The sequence below is a fragment of the Ruditapes philippinarum genome, unplaced genomic scaffold, assembly GCF_026571515.1.
Source record: "Ruditapes philippinarum isolate M1 unplaced genomic scaffold, ASM2657151v2 ctg4973_1_1_1_1, whole genome shotgun sequence".
Classification (NCBI taxonomy): domain Eukaryota; kingdom Metazoa; phylum Mollusca; class Bivalvia; order Venerida; family Veneridae; genus Ruditapes; species Ruditapes philippinarum.
This window is the reverse complement of record NW_026860927.1, coordinates 4121-30305: the sequence shown is the minus strand read 5'-3', so window position 1 is coordinate 30305 and position 26185 is coordinate 4121. Positions and strand designations below refer to the sequence as shown.

Here is a 26185-nt window from a genome sequence, read left to right as displayed (position 1 = left end):
TATGCTAATTTCACTCTGAAAAAAAATCAAAATAGACCAATTGAATTCTGAAACTTTTTCTTGAGATTCTTTTTTTAAAGTTAAGAAATATGACTCCTATTATCTTATTACACTAAGTAGCATGGACATGCTCATTGTTCTAAGGCGACTTAAAGTATAACACGATATTACACTTTTACTTCAACCGAATTTTCAGTCGTGTTTGCCCTACATACAAAAGAAACCATCACAGCTGCTATAAAATCAGTAAAAATGTTACATTTAGCCATGCGAAGTTTTGACTGAATTATAAAAAAGTAACAAAACTAAACAATCTTGTGCCAGTTTTATACCATCTATATACTTCAATCCTTGCATGCCTTCTTCGAAGAAAGATGTTTTTTGGTTTCCCCTGTTGCAGGGATTATAGCCGCTGTCCACTTAGATTTTCAGCTATTATGATTGGCCCGAACATGTCTCCGTAAAAAATTGTAACATAGTAATCGTCTACTATAAATTCTATATGTAAACGAACACGGTAATAAGAAATTAAATGATAAACATTCAGTGGATACAAATAAAAATATTTGTAAACACATTGTATTGAGCAGTACATACGATATATTATTTTAATGGAAGCCAGAAAACAAGTGTAATAGTATAATAATTATACGCTTATTTGCTTCGTATGGGTAGGTATGTTTTTATTTAATGTAAATAGCAATGAAAAGAACGAATAATGTTTAGGTATATTTTTACTTCCTTGTGTAGTTTAGTAAGGTTTATAAATGAATGTTTATAGATATGTATTTTATACATTTGTCTGTAAGATAGCATGATGAAAGGATATATGCTTTTCGTGAGTAATAATTACACTATTATTTAAAAGAAATATCTGATAAAAGGTTACATATCTTTAGAAAGTTGGAGAAACTTTTGCAATACATCTTTGTCACTTTGTATGTTTCTTGTTGTTGTTGTTTTTTGTTTGTTTCGTATTTGTTTATCTTTGCGTTTTTTATAGTCTGTTATCGGGACACGATAACTTAACATATTATCATTGGATAACTTGCCTTTACCACATTTGTTGCCGTATTTTGAGATATTTCATGACTGGACTAGTTTCAGGGTGACATTACAGATAAAATCACAACTTAAATGAAGTATTTAACTTATAGATAAAATATGCTTCGTTTATCAAGGTATTGTATTTAAACACATGTCTGCGTACATGGCCCTCATGCCGGGCATATAATACGGGTGGTAAATGTGACAATTGGCTTTTGTTGTTCTCTATCGCCACAAAACAATACTGTACGATAATATTTTATATTAACTTGCTCTTTTGTAATAATTTTTTGTTCAATTGAGGTAAGAATTATGATGGGAAGAGATAAGAAACATCTTCTTTTTCATTCTTTATAGTATATTGAATAAACTAAAGTGATCCGCACGCGCAGAGAAAGTCCCTTTCATCACTATCGGAAAGATTCACATTACTCAAATGTGTTGCCGTCACACGTTTGATTCATTCTTTTTTTCCTAAAGGAACGAATAAATATGGGCCTATAAAATTGTTACATGTGTTTCCAGATCTGAAGTCTTCAAATCTGAAAGTCAGAGAAAAATTACTTTTAAATAGATCTAACAAATCTGATTCTTTAATGTAATTTGTCATAATATAGCACAAATCTTATGTGAAAAGAAACCAGCTATATATCAGCTTAGTCATGGACACCAAATGTTAATTGTACGATGTTATTGCTTATTTTTCTCTCTTATATCTGCTAGCCTATAAGTCTATCGGAATATAACATTATACTAATGACCGCCCTTTTTTGTCTTTTTGTTAAAGTGTTTTCTTCAAAATTTATTATGAGGACCATGTACTGAATGTAACCTTTGAGACACTTATGTTGCTACGATTCTCCGCATATTATAAGCATAAAACGATTCGGCTGAGAAGGTTAATGTATTTTTAACAAATTGTTAACCTAAAAAATATTTATTTCGTACATCATTTGAAATTCAAAGTAAAATTAAATTAAGCACTTTCTTTACGAACTTCGAAGCGTCATTTTATATTTTCTGTATATTCATTAAATACTGATACATTTATTTTCCGAGTCACCGAATTTAACGAAATTATTAAGTTTGACAACTTTTTAGAATATTTTACTATGATTATTTTCAAAGGCAAAATCAATTCAGTATAATAAACAAAAGTGTGTTATACAGCAAAAAGCGACATTTTATGCATGAATACATGGGTTGAAAACGTAAAAGCAGATTATATTGACAGAACTTGAATAGAATAATTCTTCAGTTTTCGGTTCAAAGGGTCTAACATAGGAAACGTCCTGGTGTCAATTTATAATGTTACATAAAAATATCTTTAGAGTTATAATGTACTACGTATGAGTAATAAAGTCTACTTAGGAGTTATTTTTTTATCTCCTTTGAAGTAGTTATTTTTATAGAATATTATAAATTTGCACCAGGAAGCTACGTACTAAACTAAGCATTTTGTATCATTTAAAATATTATTTATAGATCGCATAAAGGAAATAATACAGATCAGTTGCGACAAGATTCAAGTGCAGGTGCTGATAGAAGTACTATTTATAAAAAAAATGTGCTTTGTGTACTTTGCTGTAAATTTCGCTTTTCTTTTTTTTCCTTATTACTTTCATATCTTTAAATAACTTTTGTTCGGTAAAACTGTGATTTTATTTATTTCGTAATTTCTAGTGTACATGCAGCAATTTTGAATTTGTACAAAATGTATCCGTTCCTATGTCACAATATATTCAAAATATTTATAAATGGTACTTTATTACTTTCATTGCGTCATATTGAGTAATTCCATTTAGAAAAATTTAAGATATCTATGTATTTATCTTGCATTCGATAGAATTGTTCAAGATTCTATTGTTTCTCCAATATTGCTCGACATTTTTTACTCGAAAAATGTCTTTTCCATATATTGACATGAACATTAATTTCCGGTCATATATCTTATGGTTGAACGGCATATTTATGTTCCTCGAAAATTACTCATTATGTACATAGACAAATACATTAATATTCATTCATTAAAGGGGTTAGAGCCAAGGATGGCTCACTTGATAAAAAAGATTTATTCTATCAAAGACGTCAAATGAAATGATCCAAAATGCATATCCCTAGAAGTACTGTGAGTTATGCTTATATACTTGTATTTGCGCTGTGATTAATTGATTATCAGGTGAAAATCGGTAAACAAATACATCGAACTTGAAAATTTTGATTTACTTTGAAACTTTATCCATGAATAGGAAATAGAAAAGTTGACTTGCGTTATGTAATTTTTCAAGGGTTCATCAATGAATTTTTTTAACGACTTTAATTTAGCCGTATGAAGCGTCTGCTATTAGAATCTACTAAATAAACACACGTTATAGGCATTGTATTAATAAAGTATGTGCATTTTAAATCATAACTGACACGTACATATCGGGTTATATAGAACCATGATAAGTTAGTATAAATCTTTTAATTAGAATTTGTAAAAAAGCTTGTAAAACTTCCTACTTAAAATATTAATTTTAATTTTATTTAACATTCATTTATCTGAATAAGATTAAAGTCTATAACTTTTACACCTTAACATATTTTTTTTTTTCATTTCATGCTGGTACTTAAGGGCTTTGACGGTAACTTGCAACTACCTCTATCGTCTATGGACAGGCTCGGTCTAAACCGAACCTGCATCGGTCTAAACCGAGTCTGCATAAAATATTTCAATTTTGCCTTTTTGGATGTTTTTTTAGGGATTTTTCTCTGTTTTTATATAGATCCTGCCTTGTAGTTATAAACCGCAATGATACAGAGAGCTGAAAAACTAAATGCTGTTTAGGGCATATTCATCTTTTTGTTATTTTTCTCATATGCATTTTGTATATTCATTTCTTAAGCAACTAATTATTAAGCGTTATTCCTCAATGCAGTAAACTATGCCATCCATGGGCGTACACTTTTCTGCAAATTGTTTAATATTTCCACCTGTTACAGTATTTTAGATAAATTAACAGATGTTAGATAATTATAAGATTTATAAGATTCATGTTCATAAGATGTTGTATTTTTCATTAAAACACTGAATATTTAATACCCCCTCCCGGATTTAAAGTAAAAAAGTGGTTTGGGTTCTTTATCTTTATTATTTCTATTTTATGAAAGAAAATTTTCCTTCTTGGTGGCATTTTAAAAAAACAATGACCTTTTCATCCAATGACTCAATATGAAAGGACGAACATCTTTGTCATTTTAAATACTGGATGATAAGAAAGATTTATTATATCAAAGAAATCGAAAAGGAAGGAAGAATTAAGACCCAAACTGCATATCCATAGAAGTACCCTGAATGATGATTTTTGTATTTACACTGTGATTAATGAATAATTATCAAAACAAAAATATAAGTCGAACACGATAACAATTACATTAATCGGTCATACCATTATGATGTAATGGGTTGTGCAAGTTATTCAGTTATATTGCACTTTGCATCTTTATTGCAATATAGAAAAATAAAAGTGGATATGGATACGTAAAACTGAGTAGCATAGTGGTAAGAGAGTTTAGATTATGAGGAGAAAGTTTAGATTTTTTTTCCGAGTTCAAATCTTCAACTGTGCAATATTTTTTTTGTGTTTATATGGTTTTTACTTTCAAAAACATTTTCATATTCTCTAATAAACCTATGATTTATAAATTTGAACAAATTAAAATTAAACTTACAACGGTTTAGTAAAATTGAATAAAATTGATTTCAACATTCATTGAACAGATTGAATAGTATTGTCAATTTAATACTATTTAAAACTCAGAATTCAATTTGCTACATTTTTTACAATTTCGGCTCGATTGTATATTTAACCCTTTCCCCAATGAGCATATTGTGAAAAATTGCCATTTTCACTGAAAAGCCTCCTCTTACAAGTTCAAACTGCTATGAAACTATGAAAAATGCTTCAATACTAATCAAACTTGGCACAAATGTTGACTGGACCATTGCCTTTGTAACCACATGCTCAGTCTTAAATTTCCTGTTACCATGGCAACGAGGGGACATCTCAAAATTGCCAAAAATCACTATTTTGCCTCGATTTTTCCATCAAAATTTATTCCAAAGTGCTGCAACTTCTTAAGGGATTGAGATAGAGTCAAAGGCTTTTCAGCGTTGGTTACACGTTACCTTATGATCGACCTGGGGTTATTTTAAGCCTCTCACAAGTCCAAAATTTTCTTGGCGATGAGGGGGACTCCGCCCCCCCCTTCAAACCCCCAAAACAGAGGGGAGCACATCCCCCTTCTGACAACCCCCTGATGTATCTTTTGGATGGGGGACGGCGCCGAATTGCTCACTTTTTTTTAGCAACATTTCTCAAACGAAAACATGTGTTTGGGGCGCAAATAGGACATTTTTTTCACTATTTCAGGCCTAAAAAAGAGGGGGGGGGTCGAAAGTGCGTTGTTTCGCGTATATATGAGGTAAAGGGTTAACAAAAAATGATGAAAAACTTTGGAATCACCCAAAATCTAGTTTTTCCAAGTTAACATGTGGTCTTTTACCTAATTTTGGTGAAAAATTGTTGTTTTCTGGTCCTTCGGGATCATTGGTGCCAGCACTATAAAGTGTTGAGAATTGAGTACCGCTCAAGCCGGTGCTAGGGGGCGTGAGGGATGTTGCACTTATTCATTATCCCTCATGTACAGACTCAATCAAACCGAGTCTGCAATTCTTATGTTATTTTGTTGTGATTAATGCTTCCGAGGGATCACTTTGTTTCCAGAATTTTGTAACATTTATAATTTTTTTAGTTAACACAAAATGATGAAAAACTTTGGAATCACCCAAAATCTAGTTTTTCAATGTTAACATGTGGTCTTTTACCTAATTTTGGTGAAAAATTGTTGTTTTGTAACATAATTTATAATTTTTTTAGTTAACCCTTTCCCCCATGAACATATTGTGAAAAATGGCCATTTTCACTGAAAAGCCTCCTCTTACAAGTTCAAACTGCTATGAAACTATGAAAAATGCTTCAATACTAATCACACTTGGCACAAATGTTGACTGGACCATTGCCTTTGTAACCACATGCTCAGTCTTAAATTTCCTGTTACCATGGCAACGAGGGGACATCTCGAAATTGCCAAAAATCACTATTTTGCCTCGATTTTTTCCATCAAAATTTATTCCAAAGTGCTGCAACTTCTAAAGGGATTGAGATAGAGTCAAAGGCTTTTCAGCGTTGGTTACACGTTACCTTATGATCGACCTGGGGTCATTTTAAGCCTCTCGCAAGTCCAAAATTTTCTTGGCGATGAGGGGGACGCCGCCCCCCTTCAAACCCCCCAAACAGAGGGGGGCACATCCCCCTTCTGACAACCCCCTGATGTATCTTTTGGATGGGGGACGGCGCCGAAAAAGTGCTCACTTTTTTAGCAACATTTCTCAAACGAAAACATGTGTTTGGGGCACAAATAGGACATTTATTCACTATTTCAGGCCTAAAAAGGGGGAGATCGAAAGTGCGTTGTTTCGCGTATATATGAGGTAAAGGGTTAACAAAAAATGATGAAAAACTTTGGAATCACCCAAAATCTAGTTTTTCCATGTTAACATGTGGTCTTTTACCTAATTTTGGTGAAAAATTGTTGTTTTGTAACATTTATAATTTTTTTAGTTAACAAAAAATGATGAAAAACTTTGGAATCACCCAAAATCTAGTTTTTCCATGTTAACATGTGGTCTTTTACCTAATTTTGGTGAAAAATTGTTGTTTTGTAACATTTATAATTTTTTTAGTTAACCCTTTCCCCCATGAGCATATTGTGAAAAATGGCCATTTTCACTGAAAAGCCTCCTCTTACAAGTTCAAACTGCTATGAAACTATGAAAAATGCTTCAATACTAATCAAACTTGGCACAAATGTTGACTGGACCATTGCCTTTGTAACCACATGCTCAGTCTTAAATTTCCTGTTACCATGGCAACGAGGGGACATCTCAAAATTGCCAAAAATCACTATTTTGCCTCGATTTTTTCCATCAAAATTTATTCCAAAGTGCTTCAACTTCTAAAGGGATTGAGATAGAGTCAAAGGCTTTTCAGCGTTGGTTACACGTTACCTTATGATCGACCTGGGGTCATTTTAAGCCTCTCACAAGTCCAAAATTTTCTTGGCGATGAGGGGGACTCCGCCCCTTCAAACCCCCCAAACAGAGGGGGGCACATCCAACTCCTGACAACCCCCTGATGTATCTTTTGGATGGGGGACGGCGCCGAAAAAGTGCTCACTTTTTTTTTAGCAACATTTCTCAAACGAAAACATGTGTTTGGGGCACAAATAAGACATTTTTTCACTATTTCAGGCCTAAAAAAAAGGGGGGGGGGTCGAAAGTGCGTTGTTTCGCGTATATATGAGGTAAAGGGTTGACAAAAAATGATGAAAAACTTTGGAATCACCCAAAATCTAGTTTTTTCCATGTTAACATGTGGTCTTTTACCTAATTTTGGTGAAAAATTGTTGTTTTGTAACATTTATAATTTTTTAGTTAACCCTTTCCCCCATGAGCATATTGTGAAAAAATGGCCATTTTCACTGAAAAGCCTCCTCTTACAAGTTCAAACTGCTATGAAACTATGAAAAATGCTTCAATACTAATCAAACTTGGCACAAATGTTGACTGGACCATTGCCTTTGTAACCACATGCTCAGTCTTAAATTTCCTGTTACCATGGCAACGAGGGGACATCTCAAAATTGCCAAAAATCACTATTTTGCCTCGATTTTTTCCATCAAAATTTATTCCAAAGTGCTGCAACTTCTAAAGGGATTGAGATAGAGTCAAAGGCTTTTCAGCGTTGGTTACACGTTACCTTATGATCGACCTGGGGTCATTTTAAGCCTCTCACAAGTCCAAAATTTTCTTGGCGATCAGGGGGACTCCGCCCCCCTTCAAACTCCCCAAACAGAAGGGGCACATCCCCCTTCTGGCAACCCCCTGATGTATCTTTTGGATGGGGGACGGCGCCGAAAAAGTGCTCACTTTTTTTTAGCAACATTTCTCAAACGAAAACATGTGTTTGGTGCACAAATAGGACATTTTTTCACTATTTCAGGCCTAAAAAAAAGGGGGGGGTGGTCGAAAGTGCGTTGTTTCGCGTATATATGAGGTAAAGGGTTAATTACAAACGAATGTTATTTTATTATTAATTAGGAATATCTTGAAGGTTATTTTATTATTAATTAGAAACATCTTGAAGGTTTATGCTAATTTTAATGTGATTTTTCTGGGTTACATTTTTTTATTTATTAATTATGTATTCATGTATAGTATTAATTCAATAAATAGCACACAGTGTATAAAACCCTATTCGCCGGTGGATTTTAGGTAGAATAGCAGATAAAAAAAATACTACAAGTTATCGACCGCTTTTAAGAATTGTTATAACATCCAAACCTAGAGAGAACACTTGTGTAATAAATATCTATCTGCTAGGAAACTTCGTTTGTAGTTGTGGATATGCTAATGTTTTTGTTTACATCATATAGCTGAGCTCTGAGTTGACTTCAAATTCAAATTTAAATTTTTATTTACATGTTTATTTTACTATTTCAAGCTCTGAAAAACTAAATTTATTTTTTACAGTTTGCTACTATTAAAGCAAAAGTGTACATGTATAAGAACACCATTCCCAATTTTACCAGTATATACATGTCATTTGAATCAATGGGTATCGTTTTATTGTCATATTTTAGGTTTTTCCTGTATATACACGTCGCAATACTATTTTACCGGTTGTTTCATGCACCTGTAAATTTATTTATATACTCTGTTTTAATGCTGTAAATATTATCTTTATTGTTTTGGCAGGTTTACCTTGACCCGTTTATAAGCTGGCGACTTTACACAATACTTTAGGGAAGAAAGGGGGCTTGTCCTAAATACAAATTTCATGGTTGGGGGTTTGCCCTTCTTGTAGTTTCCATAGCAGAGCTTTTGTGATACCCTGTGTTTTGTTTCCAATACATCATTTAATTTTTTTAATTATGAAATGGAAATGTTTGAAACCTTAGTATTGGTCCCAAATGAATTGCGCAATGAAAGTAACTCAGTGTATATTGTGCTTTGATTTATTATGAGCACATTTTCAAATGTTGATAAACATCAGAAACAGTATCAGTTAGATATTATTATAAAATGTTGTTTGAATTTAGAAAAAAATATCACAAAGTTCCCAGTGATTTAGTCTTAACATTTATACGATAAATAAAAACGTAATGTTATAGAACAATTTTATCATTTGTTACAACAATATATGTGCTATCAGACCATGTATAATATTAAACTCGTCAACAACACCCATATATATTTTTTTGCATCGAAATTATGTGTTGTATTGTACATACTCCATTACAGACTAAACTCATTTAAATTTACATCGCAAAGATTAACCTTTTTTCAATCAAACGAGAAATTAGCATGATTATGGATAAAATAATAGGCATAAAGCTTTTGTTATTAAACTTTACATGGTATTGTATTATATTATATTACGAAAAAAAGCAAGTTTCATGCATCTGTTTGCAATTTTATTTGTCTTAAGTATTTAAGTATATTCTTATATGCATCGGATGAGAAGACTTGTTTTAATTTTAATGAAATAACAACGTTGATAATTATGTTGACAGATGCGCTGAATTTTACTTCCTTATGAAATTTATCTAAGGTTAAAGAAATGTTTATAGATATCAATATTAACTGCTGAATATCATTATGGAAGGATATATGCTTTTGGTAAGTTATCATGAAACTTTTATCTACGAAAATAACTTAAATAAAATAAAATGTCTTCAAAAATATATCACTTTGTTCAATTTTTAAATCATCATAGCGTTACGTTTGACTTCATATTTTTATCATTCAACACTTTGTTGTTTGCTGGTTGGTATTTTTTTAGAAGTTTTAAAAAGGTGATTTCAATAAAGCGTTTATCCGTTAGTTTTTTATGCAATTTATAGATAAATGCTGTGTAAAAACCCCAATAAGTAGCAGTTCCTAAATCAAAATATGTCTGAAACATTTATAATTGTACTTGAATGTGCTAAATGACAAGTTTTATTAAGTCCATATCAGTTACATGTTTATACAGTACAAAAACGGTTTGTTTGTTTTTTGGGTTTTTTTTTTTAAAATATTTTTTTTTTCAAACAAGTTATTTTATTTTCCTTTCCTTCTCCGTCGATAATTGTTTGAAATTTGATTAATGCTGAAATGAAATAAAAGTATGTCAGATATTAGGTTTGTGAACCAATTGTATTTATATATAAATTCTAAATATTAAATGACTCTACGCTATTTTCATAAGAAAGCAAAACAAAAAAGATTGTATCAAAAGTAAACATAGTTCGAATGAGAATCAAAAGTTAAAATCGCAACTTTGTCTCCCGACCAAAACGCTTAAAATAGAGAAAGTAAGAATCTTTTAAGAAAGTCCAACACAGCAAAACTGAAAATGTTGCAAGCTCGGTTTGATTCAGCATGTTCATAGACGGTACTGTAAAGTGCAATCTACCATTCAAGCCCCCTAGTACCGGCTTAAGCAATATTCAAGATTTAAAATGAACTGTAAAATTTGAAATTTTGAAACATCTGCAGTTGTGTTCATGTGGCGGTTATCATGGAACCTTCAATGTGACACGTAAATGCCATTCCATGAAAAGCGTCATATAATCCCAAAGTGAAAAAAAGCGTGTGCCCTGAACGAGAATATAATTGGCGGAACTGAATAAAATGGAATTTTGAAAGGGGATCAGAGGTTATGAAGCCTGCAAATCACAGATAAGACGTCAAAAGACAAATTTAAAAAGCCGGCCACATATCCTAAGGGTGATTTAACAGTATTCATGTAAGGTAAACTGGAACCACCCAACAAGAATATAGCCGAATAGAAATAACTAAATTACCACAAGCACTACGATCTTAAAGGATCGGAAATATAACATCTCTGATTGAATGTACGGGACGACTTTTTACAGTCTCCACATGGCACAAACAACGGCTGACATATGTTCAGATCCCATAAACATGTAACCTTATCAAGTCTTAGAATTCTATAATTTGACTGAAAACAGTCTGATGTTCGGCTGACTAAACATTGGCAAAATGCCACAATTATCCTGATGGGTACATTTAAACAAGCAGACACAAGTTTGCAAATTCTAAGCATGATATCATATTATAACCATTATCTGCGATGTTTGAGATTAAATATCAATAAAATTTTGATTTTCGGCTTAATTTCAGTAACATGCCAGAATATTCTGATAGAAAATTAAACTAGCGAACACACAGTCAAACCACATGTCACCTTATGGAATCTGCGTTAATAATCATAGAGCTGGCAGGTGTCAACAAGAAATTCGGATTTTGAACTAAAATGAATTTTACAGTTCTATCTTCAACTTAACATCGTCAAAATACAAGTATACCCTGAATGACACACTAATAATAGCGGTCACACAATCAAAATCTGCATGTAGGCAACTATTTTGGTCCAGCAAGCCGAGTTTTCGAGATTTCAGCTAAAATAACATTTTCTTGTTAGATGCTCGGTTTTACGTCAGAAACGAGAGTATTCTTGATGAACACACTTATACAAGAAGACACAAGTTCGAATCTCATAAGAATAATAACGATTCTTAACTTCCGCATTTTGTATGGGGTGCACATGAACCCGCCAGTAATTCGGAGACTTAAACTAAAGAGACTATTAACAGTTCAATATTAGGTTAAACAAGGTGTCAAGTGATGTTCGTGAAGTTAGCCAGACAGCCGGAACAGCCGGAGCAGCCGGAACTCATTTTCGCCTCGTCCGGCTATTCCGACTACTCCGGCTATACACGCTGGCCAGAGATGATACGGTAAAACCTGTGCAGAAGACCATTGGCTGTTTCCATAATGTCAGATATGCCGTGTTTTATTTAAGCTAAAATGTCTATTTATATTCGATTTTCGACAAAACGTCGGAAAAGTAGTAGTGTTCTACTTAAACCTATGGACTCAACCCCCTTAAGCATTCCACCATATTTGAATTCGCGACTTGAACGCAGGAAATAGCGATAATTGAGCTGAAATAACCATTATTTTTACAGTTCAATTTTCGGCTAAATGGCGGCAAAATACTAGAGTATTCCCATACGGATATACTTACACCAGCGGACCAATAGGTGGACACTCTTATTCATCTAAAATGGCAATCGATTTTCGGATTAGCGTCGGCAACCAATGTATTCCCGACGGACACACCATACAGGAGACAATAAAAATGAATATTTAAGACGATTTTACTAAAAATACATTTTAATCAGTCGTTGCAATTGTAGGTCAAAAAGATTTTAAGCAGCTACGCTGGGTTTAGAATAATATTGCGCATTTAATTGGATCTAAATATGTTCCCTTATATTTTCTTAAAGACGTTTTCCGGAGTTTTCATATACACATATAGGCAAAATTAAAACTGTTCAATAGAATTTCTTAAAACTTAGCATGTTATTAGAATATGATAACAGAAACATTTTAAACGGAAAAAAATCGGGATCACCGTTCTCATTTTCAAGTTATTTGCCCTTGAATTGGACTTTTCGTTAAATTCAAGGGCAGACAATGAAGCGAAGCAATACATTTTTTTCTTCTTATTTTCATGAAGCTTACATTCGTCTTAGTCAATATGCAAAATATCAAGAAAAAATTTAAAGTGGATAGTTTTTTCCCCAGTTCTTCTCTTAACCTGTGCATTTTTTCTTTTTAAAAAAAATTGGCCTAAAAAGTGCCTTTATTTTCATTAAAAAAATTAACAGAAACGATATAAGAAATTGCATGTAATAATGTATTGTATTCAAAAAAAAAAAAAAAACAAAAAAAAAAACGGTATCAAATAGTAAAAACAAGAATTCATTAACTTATGTATGAGTTATCTGCTCTTAAAATGACATCAAATAAGAAGAAAATCCTGATTTAGTGGCAGATAACTCAAAAACGAGAACGGTGACCCCAAAATAATAATAAATGATACTTATTAATAAGATAATCCTTTTGAATCAACATAATTAATTGTACAACTGATATGAGATAAGTTTAATTTTATGAAATCCCTTTGTCTGAAGAGGTAAATATCGCTTTAATGATATTTAAAAGTATTACTGAATGGATCACTATTGCTCCTATTTGTGTGTTATTGAATAAATTGAGTCTTATAAAACAAGACTGAGGCTTTACTTTTGATGATTTAATTTCTATTTTCAATATGGATCACATATCAAAAGAATAAAATTGGTTAGGCAAGATCTTGTGTTTAATACATCTAACGTTTAATTAACCTAGAACAAACTAATCCTACGGACGGAAAAACTTGATTGGTAATGTGATAAATGTGTCGCTGTTCTTATGACAAATTGGCACTGAAAGTTTATTTCTTCAGATATTAAAATCTGGTACGGTGTTTGTTTTCGTTGACAAACCATTTCTGAGTAATAAGATTATTTCTCTACATTCCAATTTATGAATTGAATGTACACTTTATAAGGTATGTATCTCACTTTCAAGGAAAATTAGAACAAAACTTTAAAGATACATTTTATTAACTGTATCTAAAACAAACTAAACCAAATCAAAAATGAAGTAATCTTTCTCTTTTTCTACTTTTTGCTTTTTAAGCCATCCAGTATTGATTTAGGAGTATTAAACATTGTTTTGAGTGACATAATTTAATTCAATGTAAAAAAAGTCCAAAAAAATGTATTATATAATGCTGACAGTATATCTAAATTAACATTACTTATTTAGAATCGTGTCTAGCATTGATGCCCTGGTTAAGGTAATGAAGTGAGTTTATATGATTTAATGACATTTAATATTACTTTCTGTGTCCTAATTAGTTTGTTCATCACTTAAATTTTGTTGACCAGTATTCTGCAATACAATGTTTTTTTTTTCTCAACTAAATTCTTCAAAAGATAGTTTTTCGTTAGTAAAATGAATAAAACATACATTCTTTTACAATAGTGAACTGAAGTATCTGAACTATATATCGCCCATGTAGAAATATATCGAAAGGACATTTGGTGCTCGTTAATGTCTAACTTTCAGTAACAAAACTTTTTTATTTGTTAATTGCTAGTTAATAAAGAAAGCAATTAAAATTTTAATAAAAGGAGAGAGAATTTTCATTTTAATATCGTATCATTTTAACGGTCATAGTGCTGTTGTAAATAAATACATGACACTTTGATATATTAGATTGCAATTTGATGGTGTTTTTGCGCCAATTCGATAAAAATGGTACTCTTGATCATTGAATAAAAGTGTTTTTTGTTTAATCAAATATTAATTATATTTAGATTTACATGCACAGTAAAGACTAGTTCGCGTAAAATTGCCAGCAAAATAACATTGCATCTATTTAAAAGATGTTACGTTCTTACTTATAGCATATTTCTATTTCAGGTATATCTATGCATAGCATACCAACACTTTTATTGCGCATCTTCTCAAGGTATGTACGTTAATAATATGATTTATATAAGTTCTAGATTTCTTTGTCTATAATAAGATGTTGTATTATACGTCTGAGATCTTTTAATTGGATTTGAGTGTGTTTCAAATAAATCGTATCCCTAATGGCATAGGTGTGTTAACTGCAAAGTTGAGGTTAATGTGCAGTCCAGTTACAGCACTGTAACATAAAAAGTAAAACCAAACATATACCTTTTGAAGTTTGAAAATCTGTAAAAACAAATCTCAAAATCTCAGATCTTCATGTGTACGTTCTAAATCAAGTTGAATCTAGGATAAAAACAAAATGTCACAGCTGATATTTAACTATTGTCAGGAATTCATAATGTTATCATATTCTCATACATTATTTTACATTATATGTAAAAAAAGTCTTATTGTCTGTAACAATTCAATGCCTACTGGTATCCTTCATATTACCGACAAAATATGTCTTTTCGCTGTTACTTTTATTAAAATTTAAAACCATGAAAAACAATGAAATTGTACCGAATTAATTGTGGGTTCCTTATTCACTTAACAGTTATGTTACCAAGCACGAAATTTATCATAAAAGTGACTTCAAGTTAAGGCATTATCAAAACTAAAATAAATCATTAACAACTGAATTTACCGGAAATTGTGTTAGTCATGAATATTTGAGCATGCACTGAGTATTCCCCTGCAATACTAGGTCATGAAATATCATAATAGTTAACAAAATGAAATGTTAGTAAACATTGAACTGAGTCACCAATATTAACCGGACAGCTTTTTATTGTTTTTTACTTTTAATTTTACAATTCCAACCAGATGACATTTGGAATCGAAACAAAAATAAAACGCTATGTGACAGGAATAGACTGTGTCCGGTAAATTGAATGTCCGGTAAATATGAAGGATCCCAGTATAGCTTTAAGATAAATGTGTGTAGCAGACCGATGTTTGGTCAAAATCGATCCTGCCCCAGGGATCAATCGATTTAACATTGACTCATATAGGAAAACCTTCAAAAAACTTCCTTTCTTTAGGCATAAGGCTAATAGCAATCTTATGTTTAAAATTATCTAGGTAACTAGCCATAATGTTTCCTGCAATGCAGTGGATATCAGATGAGTACAGTGGATATCATGGCCCTCTATTTTTTTTTAAATAATTTTGAACTGAATGTCCAGGGACTATTTGACTCATGATGGGTTATTAATTATGATTTATCAAGCAAAATCCCAGAAAACATTACTTAAAATTTGACTTCACTTAGATTTATACTGATTTTGCAAACATATGTTTTGTTGGATTTATTGAAAGTTAATAGAAAGAGTAATTAGTGTCATTTAAAAAACAATAAAATAAACTTAGAGAAAAAGATTCAAAATGTTGTTTGTTTTCTTTAAAAGTATCAGTATATGTATTATGAAGTCCCCACCCTACCAATTTAACTGATGGGGACTTTAGGTAAACCTTTGGCCAATTCATCCATGCTTTTGTCTGCTAGAAGAAATCTTGATCCAGTCATAATTCAAAAAATTACGTTGATGATACTTAGTATGCGGACCATATGGAGGTTATATACATTATATATAATTTTATCAATGTGGTTGCCTCAGTGAAAGCTGGACAAGACTGGATGTTGTGATAATTCAAAAAGTACAAAAGCCCGGTGGTGGTGTGTGGTTAGAGAGTCTTCTGGAGATTTAGCACATCATCTTAATGTTTTTATGTAATTATCAATCTGTTTATCTCTTATTTTGTCGCTTCAAAGAAATCTAAATTCTGCAATAACATAAAAAGTACAAAAATTAAGTATACATGTATTTTATTTTTTAGGTAGAAAGAGGGTTAAATAGAATTTTTGCATGCCATTTTAATTATTTTATTTGTCTGTCTGTCATTTCATCAATCTGAAGAAATCTTGGGCTCATGATATTAGACTGTATTGTGTTACATTGTGAGCTTCAATATTTAATTTATTGATCCACCAGAGGTCCTTAAACTAGATGCTAAATCCTTTTGGTTTGCTGAATAAAAGGGTTGTTATTGTTAGAAAATAGAAATAATCTGAAAACAACATATCTAAACTTGAAAGATTGATCCTGATACAAACTAAAGGAATTAACTAATAATGAGATCTTGTTTATTTTGTCATGTACAAATGAATAACAAATAGCACGGTTTATTACTTTATTCAAACTTAACATTAAGTAAATAGTTTGAAGTAATTTTTCCACTCAAGTGACAGTACATGAGGTAAAGAAATAGTTAGTGACATCAAATTTTATATCACTGAGAGAAAAAACAAGGATGCATATGAACTGACCAAAGTAAAAAAATCTGGAAACAAAGTGATCCCTCGGAAGCATTAATCACAACAAAATTACATGAAAATAGCAGACCCGGTTTGATTGAGTCTGTACATGAGGGATAATGAATATGTGCAACATCCCTCACGCCCCCTAGCACTGGCTTGAGGGTACTCTATTCTCAACACTTAATAGTTCTGGCATCAATGATCCCGAAGGGCCAGAAAAATATAACAACACTGAAGTGAAGTACGGGGCAACTTTTTACAGCTGCCACACAGCACTTGACACCTGCTGTTGTGAAGTATAAAAATCTGGAAACAAAGTGATCCCTCGGAAGCATTAATCACAACAAAATTACATGAAAATTGCAGACTCGGTTTGATTGAGTCTGTACATAAGGGATAATGAATAAGTGCAACATCCCTCACGCCCCCTAGCACCGGCTTGAGCGGTACTCAATTCTCAACACTTAATAGTGCTGGCATCAATGATCCCGAAGGACCAGAAAAATATAACAACACTGAAGTGAAGTACGGGGCAACTTTTTACAGCTGCCACACAGCACTTGACACCTGCTGTTGTGAAGTATAAAAATCTGGAAACAAAGTGATCCCTCGGAAGCATTAATCACAACAAAATTACATGAAAATAGCAGACTCGGTTTGATTGAGTCTGTACATAAGGAATAATGAATAAGAGCAACATCCCTCACGCCCCCTAGCACCGGCTTGAGCGGTACTCTATTCTCAACACTTAATAGAACAGACATGCCAATAGACTGGCAGGCATAATAGTAAACACTGTTGCAGTTGATATAACATAAAAGATGGGTTAAATTAAGATAATTCACATCTACATATATGAATAATCCATGTATTACCCTGCTGTGTGAAGTGAAATACTGGAATGTTTGGTTCATCAGTGGTATGGATGTATCAGTACCAGCAGAAATATCCCTAACAGTACCAAGGCTACAATTTTCCATCATAGCATTATGGTTCCTATTTTCCAGGGATAACACTCGGGAATTTCAAATAAGAGTTTAAAAATCACTAATATGAAAAGAAGTACCTTAGTATTAAGCTTTTTATATTACAAGCATTTTTAATCCTTATTAAGCCCCTCTTCAAAGAATTGGGGGGGGGGGGGGTTATATTTCTTTGCATTTGTATGTGATTGGTCCATAGACTAAAAATGGTTTCCACCTTCACCTCCGTAGGTGCATTGGTCTTGGCAAGTAATGATCCCTTATAATTTTAGGGTCAATGTCATATTGACCTTGTAGGTAATAATAACTTGACAACTCATGGGCTTTTGGCCCTCAACCTGCATAGGTCTTGGCCTGTTGATGACTCCTAATGATTTTGGGGTCAGGTGGTCAAAGGTTAAGGTCACATTGACCTTGTTTGTCAAAACTGTTTCTTATCAATAACTGGACAACCCATGGAACCTTGACCTCCAAACTTCACAAATTCATTGATTTTGGCCTGAAGATGACATCAACGGATTTTTTGGGTCAAAGGTAAAGATTACAATGACCTTGTAGGTCAGAACAGTTCCTGGTCAATATCTCAACAACTAATGGGCCCTTTACCTTCAAACTTCACAGATGCATTGGTCTTGGCCAGTAGGAAACCTTATTGATTTCAGGTTCAAAGGTCAAAGCCACATTGACATTGTACGTAAAAATGGTTTCTGACAAATAACTCAACAACACTAGTGTTGCCTTGGTTGATATGTTTTATTAGACTAAAAGTGCTTTTTGAATACACATTTCAAAGTCTTATGTAATATAACAAATTAGCTGTCATTTTTGAGGCCTTCGTGATTCATAAAGCTTATGCATTTCTTATTTGGAAAGATATGTAATAACTCTGTCATAAAACTACTGCTCACAACCTTTACGGTCAAGATGACCTAGTGACGAGTCATGACTTATAGATAACCCCTATTTTTTTGTCATTAGGTCAAAAGTCAGTCTCAATAACCTGACTAGAAGAGTGATCAGCTGCCGATAGGGGACATACGTGTTTTACAAACATATCTTGTTTGTTCTTGCACAATGTGTTTGCCTCTGACCTTCTGTATATATAGCCAGATCACCACTGGGTGTATCATTTGTCTGGAACTGTAAAGTCTGGCTACAGTTTGTGAACAGTTTACTTCTTATTCAAACTGAGATTTTTAACAATTTTACTGATTCAATGTCAAATGGTATTAAAGAAATTTGGTTTTGTACAGCAATTGTCTTTTACTTAAGAGGAGGCCAAATCTGATATATTTTTGATTGTTCATTTCCCATAAACTTTCTTCTTCTGCTTTTATTTTAACCATCCAATAAAGCGTTGCCGTGTAAAAACGTGCTAAATATAATTTTACCTTTTTTCTAGGAATTGAATTAGGATCAACAGGATGTTCAACAACTGTATCTGATTCCTGTATGTCACCTAATGCGGTATGTCAGTCAAGTGGATATTGTACATGTTACGATGGATATTATGATGATAATGGAAGTCAAGCTGGTGGTGGAACTTGTACTAGAAGTATGAAATTATTTTACTTGTTTTTATTTATAATGACAAATTAAAGATATTTGACAATAATGGAATTAAAGGTAGTTCAGTTTGAATGTAATTGAAGAAACTTACCAAATATCACATATTTATCCTTAGTTGAGATATAGGACTGGTAAACTTAGTCAAATGGTACTAAACTAGTTAAAAAATGTATTATTGCATAATTCCTACATATCATTGTCAAAATGCACATGACTTACATGCAAAAATGATTTTAAAATACCCTTCTCTTAAACAGAAAGGTTATTGAATAGATACTTGTTATATTACTGAGCAACTTTAAAATTCAAGAGTCCGAAATAAATTCTAAAAAGATCTTACCTTTAAAGTACCTTCTATCTAATCAGTGAATAAATAACCTAATGAGTGAATATTCAGTTTTTTTGTAACTGATTGTGATTAAATTCAGGTGTAATTTGATGATACTATAATTATATTTACAACATGCATGCCAAATCTTTGTAATTGTTACAAAAGATATTTAAGTTTTGTAACTTATTTTCATTTTAACATCATCCTTTGGAATGGTTTAGGAAATAGGTGTGGTTTACTCTCACCATCTGGTCAATATCATAAATGATGAATAAATAATCAGCAAATAAACACTTGCATCATGCTCATTACATTATTCCACAAATAAATATTATATATTAAATTTATGAACCTTACATTCATGTTGTATTACTCAGACCAACAACCAGATAATACCATGTACCATCATGATGATATTCTTACTTTTTAGCATTTGAATAAGTCATAATAAGTCAGTCTTCAGAGATGCTTATATTATGTTCACAACATCATAAGGTTATTTTTGTCTTATATCTAACTCGTAAACTTCAATTATACTTAGTTACCTTAGCCATATTTTAAACTTTTCCTTCCATATGTATCTATGGATTTCCATATAGAGGGTGCATGCATGGGATTTAGATGAACATAACTTTGTAGTAGCTATCAATTTTATGAATAGCTCAGATAAAAAAAATTGTGGCAGAATTAAAAGAGATTGCATAATGAAATGGATTTAATACTACTTAAGGTTACCTTTTATTTGATACAAATTTGAACAAGAAATGTCGGAAGACACATATGCCCCCTTTCTAGCCATTGACTCATATTCTTGGTAATTTTGTTATAGAAACTTGTATGGAAGTGTTCAATTATGGAAAAAAGAAGCATAATGACCTACTAGTTATAAAATATCAATATATAAAACGTAAAGACCTTGACCTTTGAAATAGTGACCATATTATGACATATCAATATGTGAAGTGATAAAAATTGTCAAGGTAATAAATAGAAACCATTCTTACATTTAAGGCCTCTGTGCCCTTGACTGAACTAGTGATCCAAAATCAATAGGGGTCATCTACTACATACGGCTATTCACTATGTGAAATAAAAAGTCTTTGTGAAAAATAGTTATCAAGATAATGAGCAGAAACTATTCTGACATTTAAGGCCCCTGTGAGCTTGGCCTTTGACCTAGTGACTCTAACATCAATAGGGGCCATCTACTAGTTATATCCAATCAGTGTGTGACATATGAAGACTTTGTGATAAATAGTTTTCAAGATAATAAGCGGAAATAATAAAGACACAGAAGGCCCCTGTGACTAGGTCAAATGTCGAGGTCACAGGGGCCTTAAATGCCAAAATGGTTTCTGCTAATTATCTTGAAAACTATTCATCAAAAAGTCTTTATATATCACACAGTAACTGGTCATAACTAGTAGATGACCCCAATTGATTTTGGGGTCAATAGGTCAAATGTCAAGGTCACAGGGGCCTTTACTGTCAAAATGGTTTCCGCTAATTATCTTGAAAAGAAGTCATCAGAAAGTCATCATATTTCACATAGTGATTGGCCATAACTAGTACATGACCCCTATTGATGTTTGGGTCACTTGGTTAAACGTCAAGGTCACAGAGGCCTGAAATGTCAGAATAATTTCCGCTCATTATCTTGGTTACTATTTATTACAATGTTTTCATATTTAATATACTGTTTGGGCATAACTAGTAGATGACTCCTATAGATTTTGGGTCACAAGATGAAAGGTCAAGGTCACAGGGGCCTTCAATGTTAGAATGGTTTCTGCTCATTACCTTTATAACTGTTTATCATAAAGTCTTCATATTTCACATATTAATTGGTCATAACCAGTAGATGACCTCTATTGATTTTAGTGTCACTAAGTCAAAGGTCAAGGTCACAGGGGCCTTGAATGGTAGTATGGTTTCTGCTCATTATATTGATAAATATATCTATCAAAAAGTCTTCATATTTCACATAACCAATGGTCATAACTAATAGATGACAGCTTTTGATTTTGGGGTCACTAGGTCAAAGGTCAAGGTCACCTTGAATGATAGTATGGTTTCCGCTCATTATCTTGAAAGCTTGTTAGCACAAAGTTTGCATATTTCACATAGTCATTGGTCATAACTAGTAGATAACTCCTTTAGATTTTTGGGTCACTGGTTCAAAGGTCAAGGTCACAGGGGCCTGGAATGTCAGAATGGTTTCCATTCATTATATCGATTTCTATTTATCACAAAGTCTTCATATTTCACATATATATTGGTCATAACTAGTATTTTGGGGTCACTAGGTTAAAGGTCAAGGTAACAGGGGCCTGGAATGGTAGTATGGTTTCAGCTTATTATTTTAAAAACAATTTATCACAAAGTCTTCATATTTCACATATTGATTGGTCATAACTAATAGATGACCCCTATTGATTTTGGGGTAACTAGGTTTACGGTCGAGGTCACAGATGCCTTAAATGGTAATATGGTTTCCGCTTATTATCTTGAAAACAATTTATTACGAAGTCTTCTTAATTCACATTTTGATTGGTCTTAACTATTAGATGACCCCTATTGATTTTGGGATAACTAGGTTAAAGGTAAAGGTCACATGTGCACAAAGGTCACAGGGGCCTTAAATGTAAATATGGTTTCCGCTTATTACCATGAAAGCTTTGTCACAAATTAGTCATAATTGGTCACTAGTTCAAAAGTCAAGCTCTTTATATTTCACATATTGATTGGTTTTAACTAGTAGGTCATTATTTTTCTTTTTTCGATAACAACCCATTTATAGCAAGTTTCTATAACAAAATTACCAATAATGTCAGTCAATGGCTAGAAAGGGGGCATAAGATTGTGTGGTTCGAAATTTCTTGTTCTTGTATACATTTCATCAACTGATATGGATAAAACCAGTGATGTGTGAGATGTTATGTTAGCTTTATATGAACATATATATAATTATACAAGCCCACTTTTATGACTTTATTCAGATATGTCCAGAAACTTTAAAAGGCAGAAAATGAAGATCATGAACTTTTTCATATTTCTATCATGTTTTTGTGTTTTACCTACACAGCCTACACTCAAATAAAATATTCTGTTTTTGTCTGGTTGATGCTTGGAATCAATTAGATAGGAGTGTTTATGTTTGCCCAAAAATTTCACTCAATAAGAAGTAAAGAGGTCATTTGATCAATGTGACACTTACTTGCATTAATAGGCACCATTATTTGAAATTCATAAGTGAAAATGTTTATAGTCCCCTACCGGTTTAACTGGAGGGGACTTTAGGTTAACCCGCCGCCCGTCTGTCCGTCCGTCTGTCTGTCTGTCAGTCCGTCAGTCAGTCAGTCCGTCCGTCCACAAAACTGGATCCCGCGATAACGCAAAAAGTAATGAAAATATTATTATGAAACTTGATATATGGATAGATGGCAGTATGAACATTATGCACGTCTATTTCTTTTTTTCCTATGTTGAAAATTCTGGTTGCTATGGCAACAAATAGTCTGAAAATATGGCAAATTTAACACATAAACTGGATCCAGTGATAACTCAAAAAGTACTGAAAATATTTTTATGAAACTTGAAATATGGGTAGATGGCAGTCTGGAGATTATGCACATCTTTTTCTTTTCTTCCTATGTTGATAATTCTGGTTGCTATAGCAACAAATAGCCTGAATATCAAGATTTCTGATTTAAATCTTTCAGCTTTTTCACTATAAATTCTTTATTTCTTAAGGTGTTTACTTCAAACTTTGAATACAAGTTTCTGGTCATCAACCACATCATATGTGACAAGGTTCACAAAAAATATCAGTACTACCTCCATTGAACTTAGAATTTTTTTGAAAAAAAAAATGTTGTCTTTTTTAAATAACTTCTTTATTTCCTAATGTATCTACTTCAAACTTCATATATATGTTTCTTATTATCACTCAACATTTTTGAGAAGGTTAAATACTCTAGCAAGACTATTTCCAGAATTATGTCCCCTTTGAACTTTTCGAGAAATTTGTATTTTTACTCCAACTTCTTCATTCCTTATAGGATTTACTTTAAAATACCACATCGTAATAGTATGACAAGGTTGTATAAACATAATTTCCTTACTAGGCAGGGAAACGTACACACATTACTGTGAAATAGACAAACTTAGAACTCAAAAGATTTAAGTTCATTCATGTCATTAATTCACTGGTAAAATTCAAATCAGAATGTTGCTGGGGTTCTAACCAGTAGGGAACTTATGGATTGCTTGCAATACTATGATAATTGCTTGTTCAACCTTGGGTCTTGTTTTGGGTTTTTTTTATAGCATAATGGTTTATTGCAGCTCAGAAACTATCATTAATTAATTACTGTATTCCTAGAAAAGATTTCGCGCCTTTTAAGTTAGCGTTTTTCGCGGTAGGCATTATTCCGCGAATCTTTATAGCCGCGAATATGTCACTTATAACTAATTCGCGAACATTTCTAGCTTCAACCAAATAAAAACATAAACGTGCAGAATATTTATTATAATATACTTACACAAGAAACATATAAACACAGGCGTTATAGAAATGTGTAAAGAATTATGTATGTTATAGATACTTGTTTGGAACCTGAAAAAAAATCAATTATTAAAATTATTAGTAATTATCATGCTTATTGACGTTATTTGCTAGTCACGGGGTATACAAAAACATTTACAGTTTGCGTACATTAAATGACTTGAATTTTATTTGCTTGGAGTACTGTCCTAGGATGATAATTTGGTCTTAATGGTACATGGAAAAGTCCAAAACGGGGTTATCTGGATTATTATCCGATATCGTAAAAGTAAACTCTTACATATATTATATAGCATTATTCTTACAGTATTATTTGTATATTACCGTTATGGCTCTGCCTGTAGATCGAAGACATTGTAACTTTTAATATTTTGAACTCATAGGTTCGAAACCAACGTAGTGCCATTTTATAACCACAGTTTTTTCTTCTTGGTCTGTTTATTATTATTATTTATTTTTCGTTTTCCTTTTTGATTTCTCCTTATCTATATATAATAGAATAGAAATAAAAAAAATATACTATAAAATATATATTATAAGAAGAAATCAAAAAGGAAAACGACAAATAAATAAATAATAATAATAAAAATAAATAATATATATATTTTCGATCTCATATTAATGTATGTATATGAATTTTTTTTGAACAATTGACTGCTCTGAGGTAAAAAAAATGTGTCTTACCAGTAGTCGAACTTGTGCCTGTACGGGTAAAACACATTACTGACACGGTTGCTCTACCTACTGAGCTAACAAGACATATGATAACATGTAGTTTTATTTTCATTTTTATTGGTTGTGGCATTGATCTGCCTAACCTATTTTTTGCATTGTTATTGACATTGTTTAACTTTGTGTTTTATTCATAAGGCTTCAATCTGCCTTATCTATTTTTCGCATTGTTAACAATCTTTCTCTCAAGTTATCATCCTGGGACAGTAGGTGTAATCCTTTGTTAAAACTACAATAGTGATAAAGTACTACATTGATAATGTGTAATAAATTACGCATCAACATTTTGAAGAAGTCAGTTATGATTCAAATGAGAATAAAAGCTTATGGGTCTGACTAAATCTTACTTAATCACATTGTGAAAAAGGTAAGGGATTAAGTAAAAAGTGCTCACGGACCAACCGTCCGTGTTCGACTAGTCAACAAAGGTATCGAGTAACATAGCGCTTTGGGCGTGACTTGGTAAAAAATAAAATAATCAAAAGTACCCAACAGGCAAGGTCATGCATTAAAACGTAGCCTCCAAAAAGGCATATTCGCGGAATTCACGGTTACTACAAATCCAAGAAAGTTTGTCTCCGTTAATATGCCGACGTTGCGAAAAACGCAAAATATTGTATTCGCGATCATTTTTAGGAATACAGTATTTTCTAATTGTTTTCCAATGTTTATTTCTGTTTTTTTTCTAGAAGTTGAATTAGGATTAACTGGATGTTCAACAACTGTATCTGATTCCTGTATGTCACTTTATGCTACATGCCAGTCAAATGGAGGAATGTGTACATGTAATGGTGGATATTATGATGATAATGGAAGTCGGGCTGGCGGAACTTGTAGGCAAAGTATGAATTATTTTACTTTATTTTTATTTATAATGTCAAATTGAAGATATTGATTTTGTTACACTGTAAACTATGACAATAATTGACATGAAAATGATTAAGTTTCTTTTATATTAATAAGGTTGTATTTGATTCTTTAAGATTTATTATTGTCCGTCCGTCAATCCAGATGTCCAGATGTAACTCAGAAAGTATTTAACCTTTAGTCCTGAAAGTTAAAGGAATGTTAGTCAGCATGTGTAGTTGTGTTTTAAAGATTTCATTTG

The 26185-nt window shown here is 32.2% G+C and overlaps 1 protein-coding gene across 1 annotated transcript; it reads left to right on the top strand.

Moving 5' to 3' along the window:
- Positions 1 to 713: 713 nt before the first annotated feature.
- LOC132713946 (uncharacterized) lies at positions 714 to 25919 on the top strand (the record flags this gene model as incomplete). Its single annotated transcript, XM_060696649.1, has 4 exons — positions 714 to 838; positions 14540 to 14588; positions 19281 to 19433; positions 25767 to 25919. Coding segments are annotated over exons 1-4 (379 nt in total), but the record flags the coding sequence as incomplete, so codon positions are not given.
- Positions 25920 to 26185: the final 266 nt, after the last annotated feature.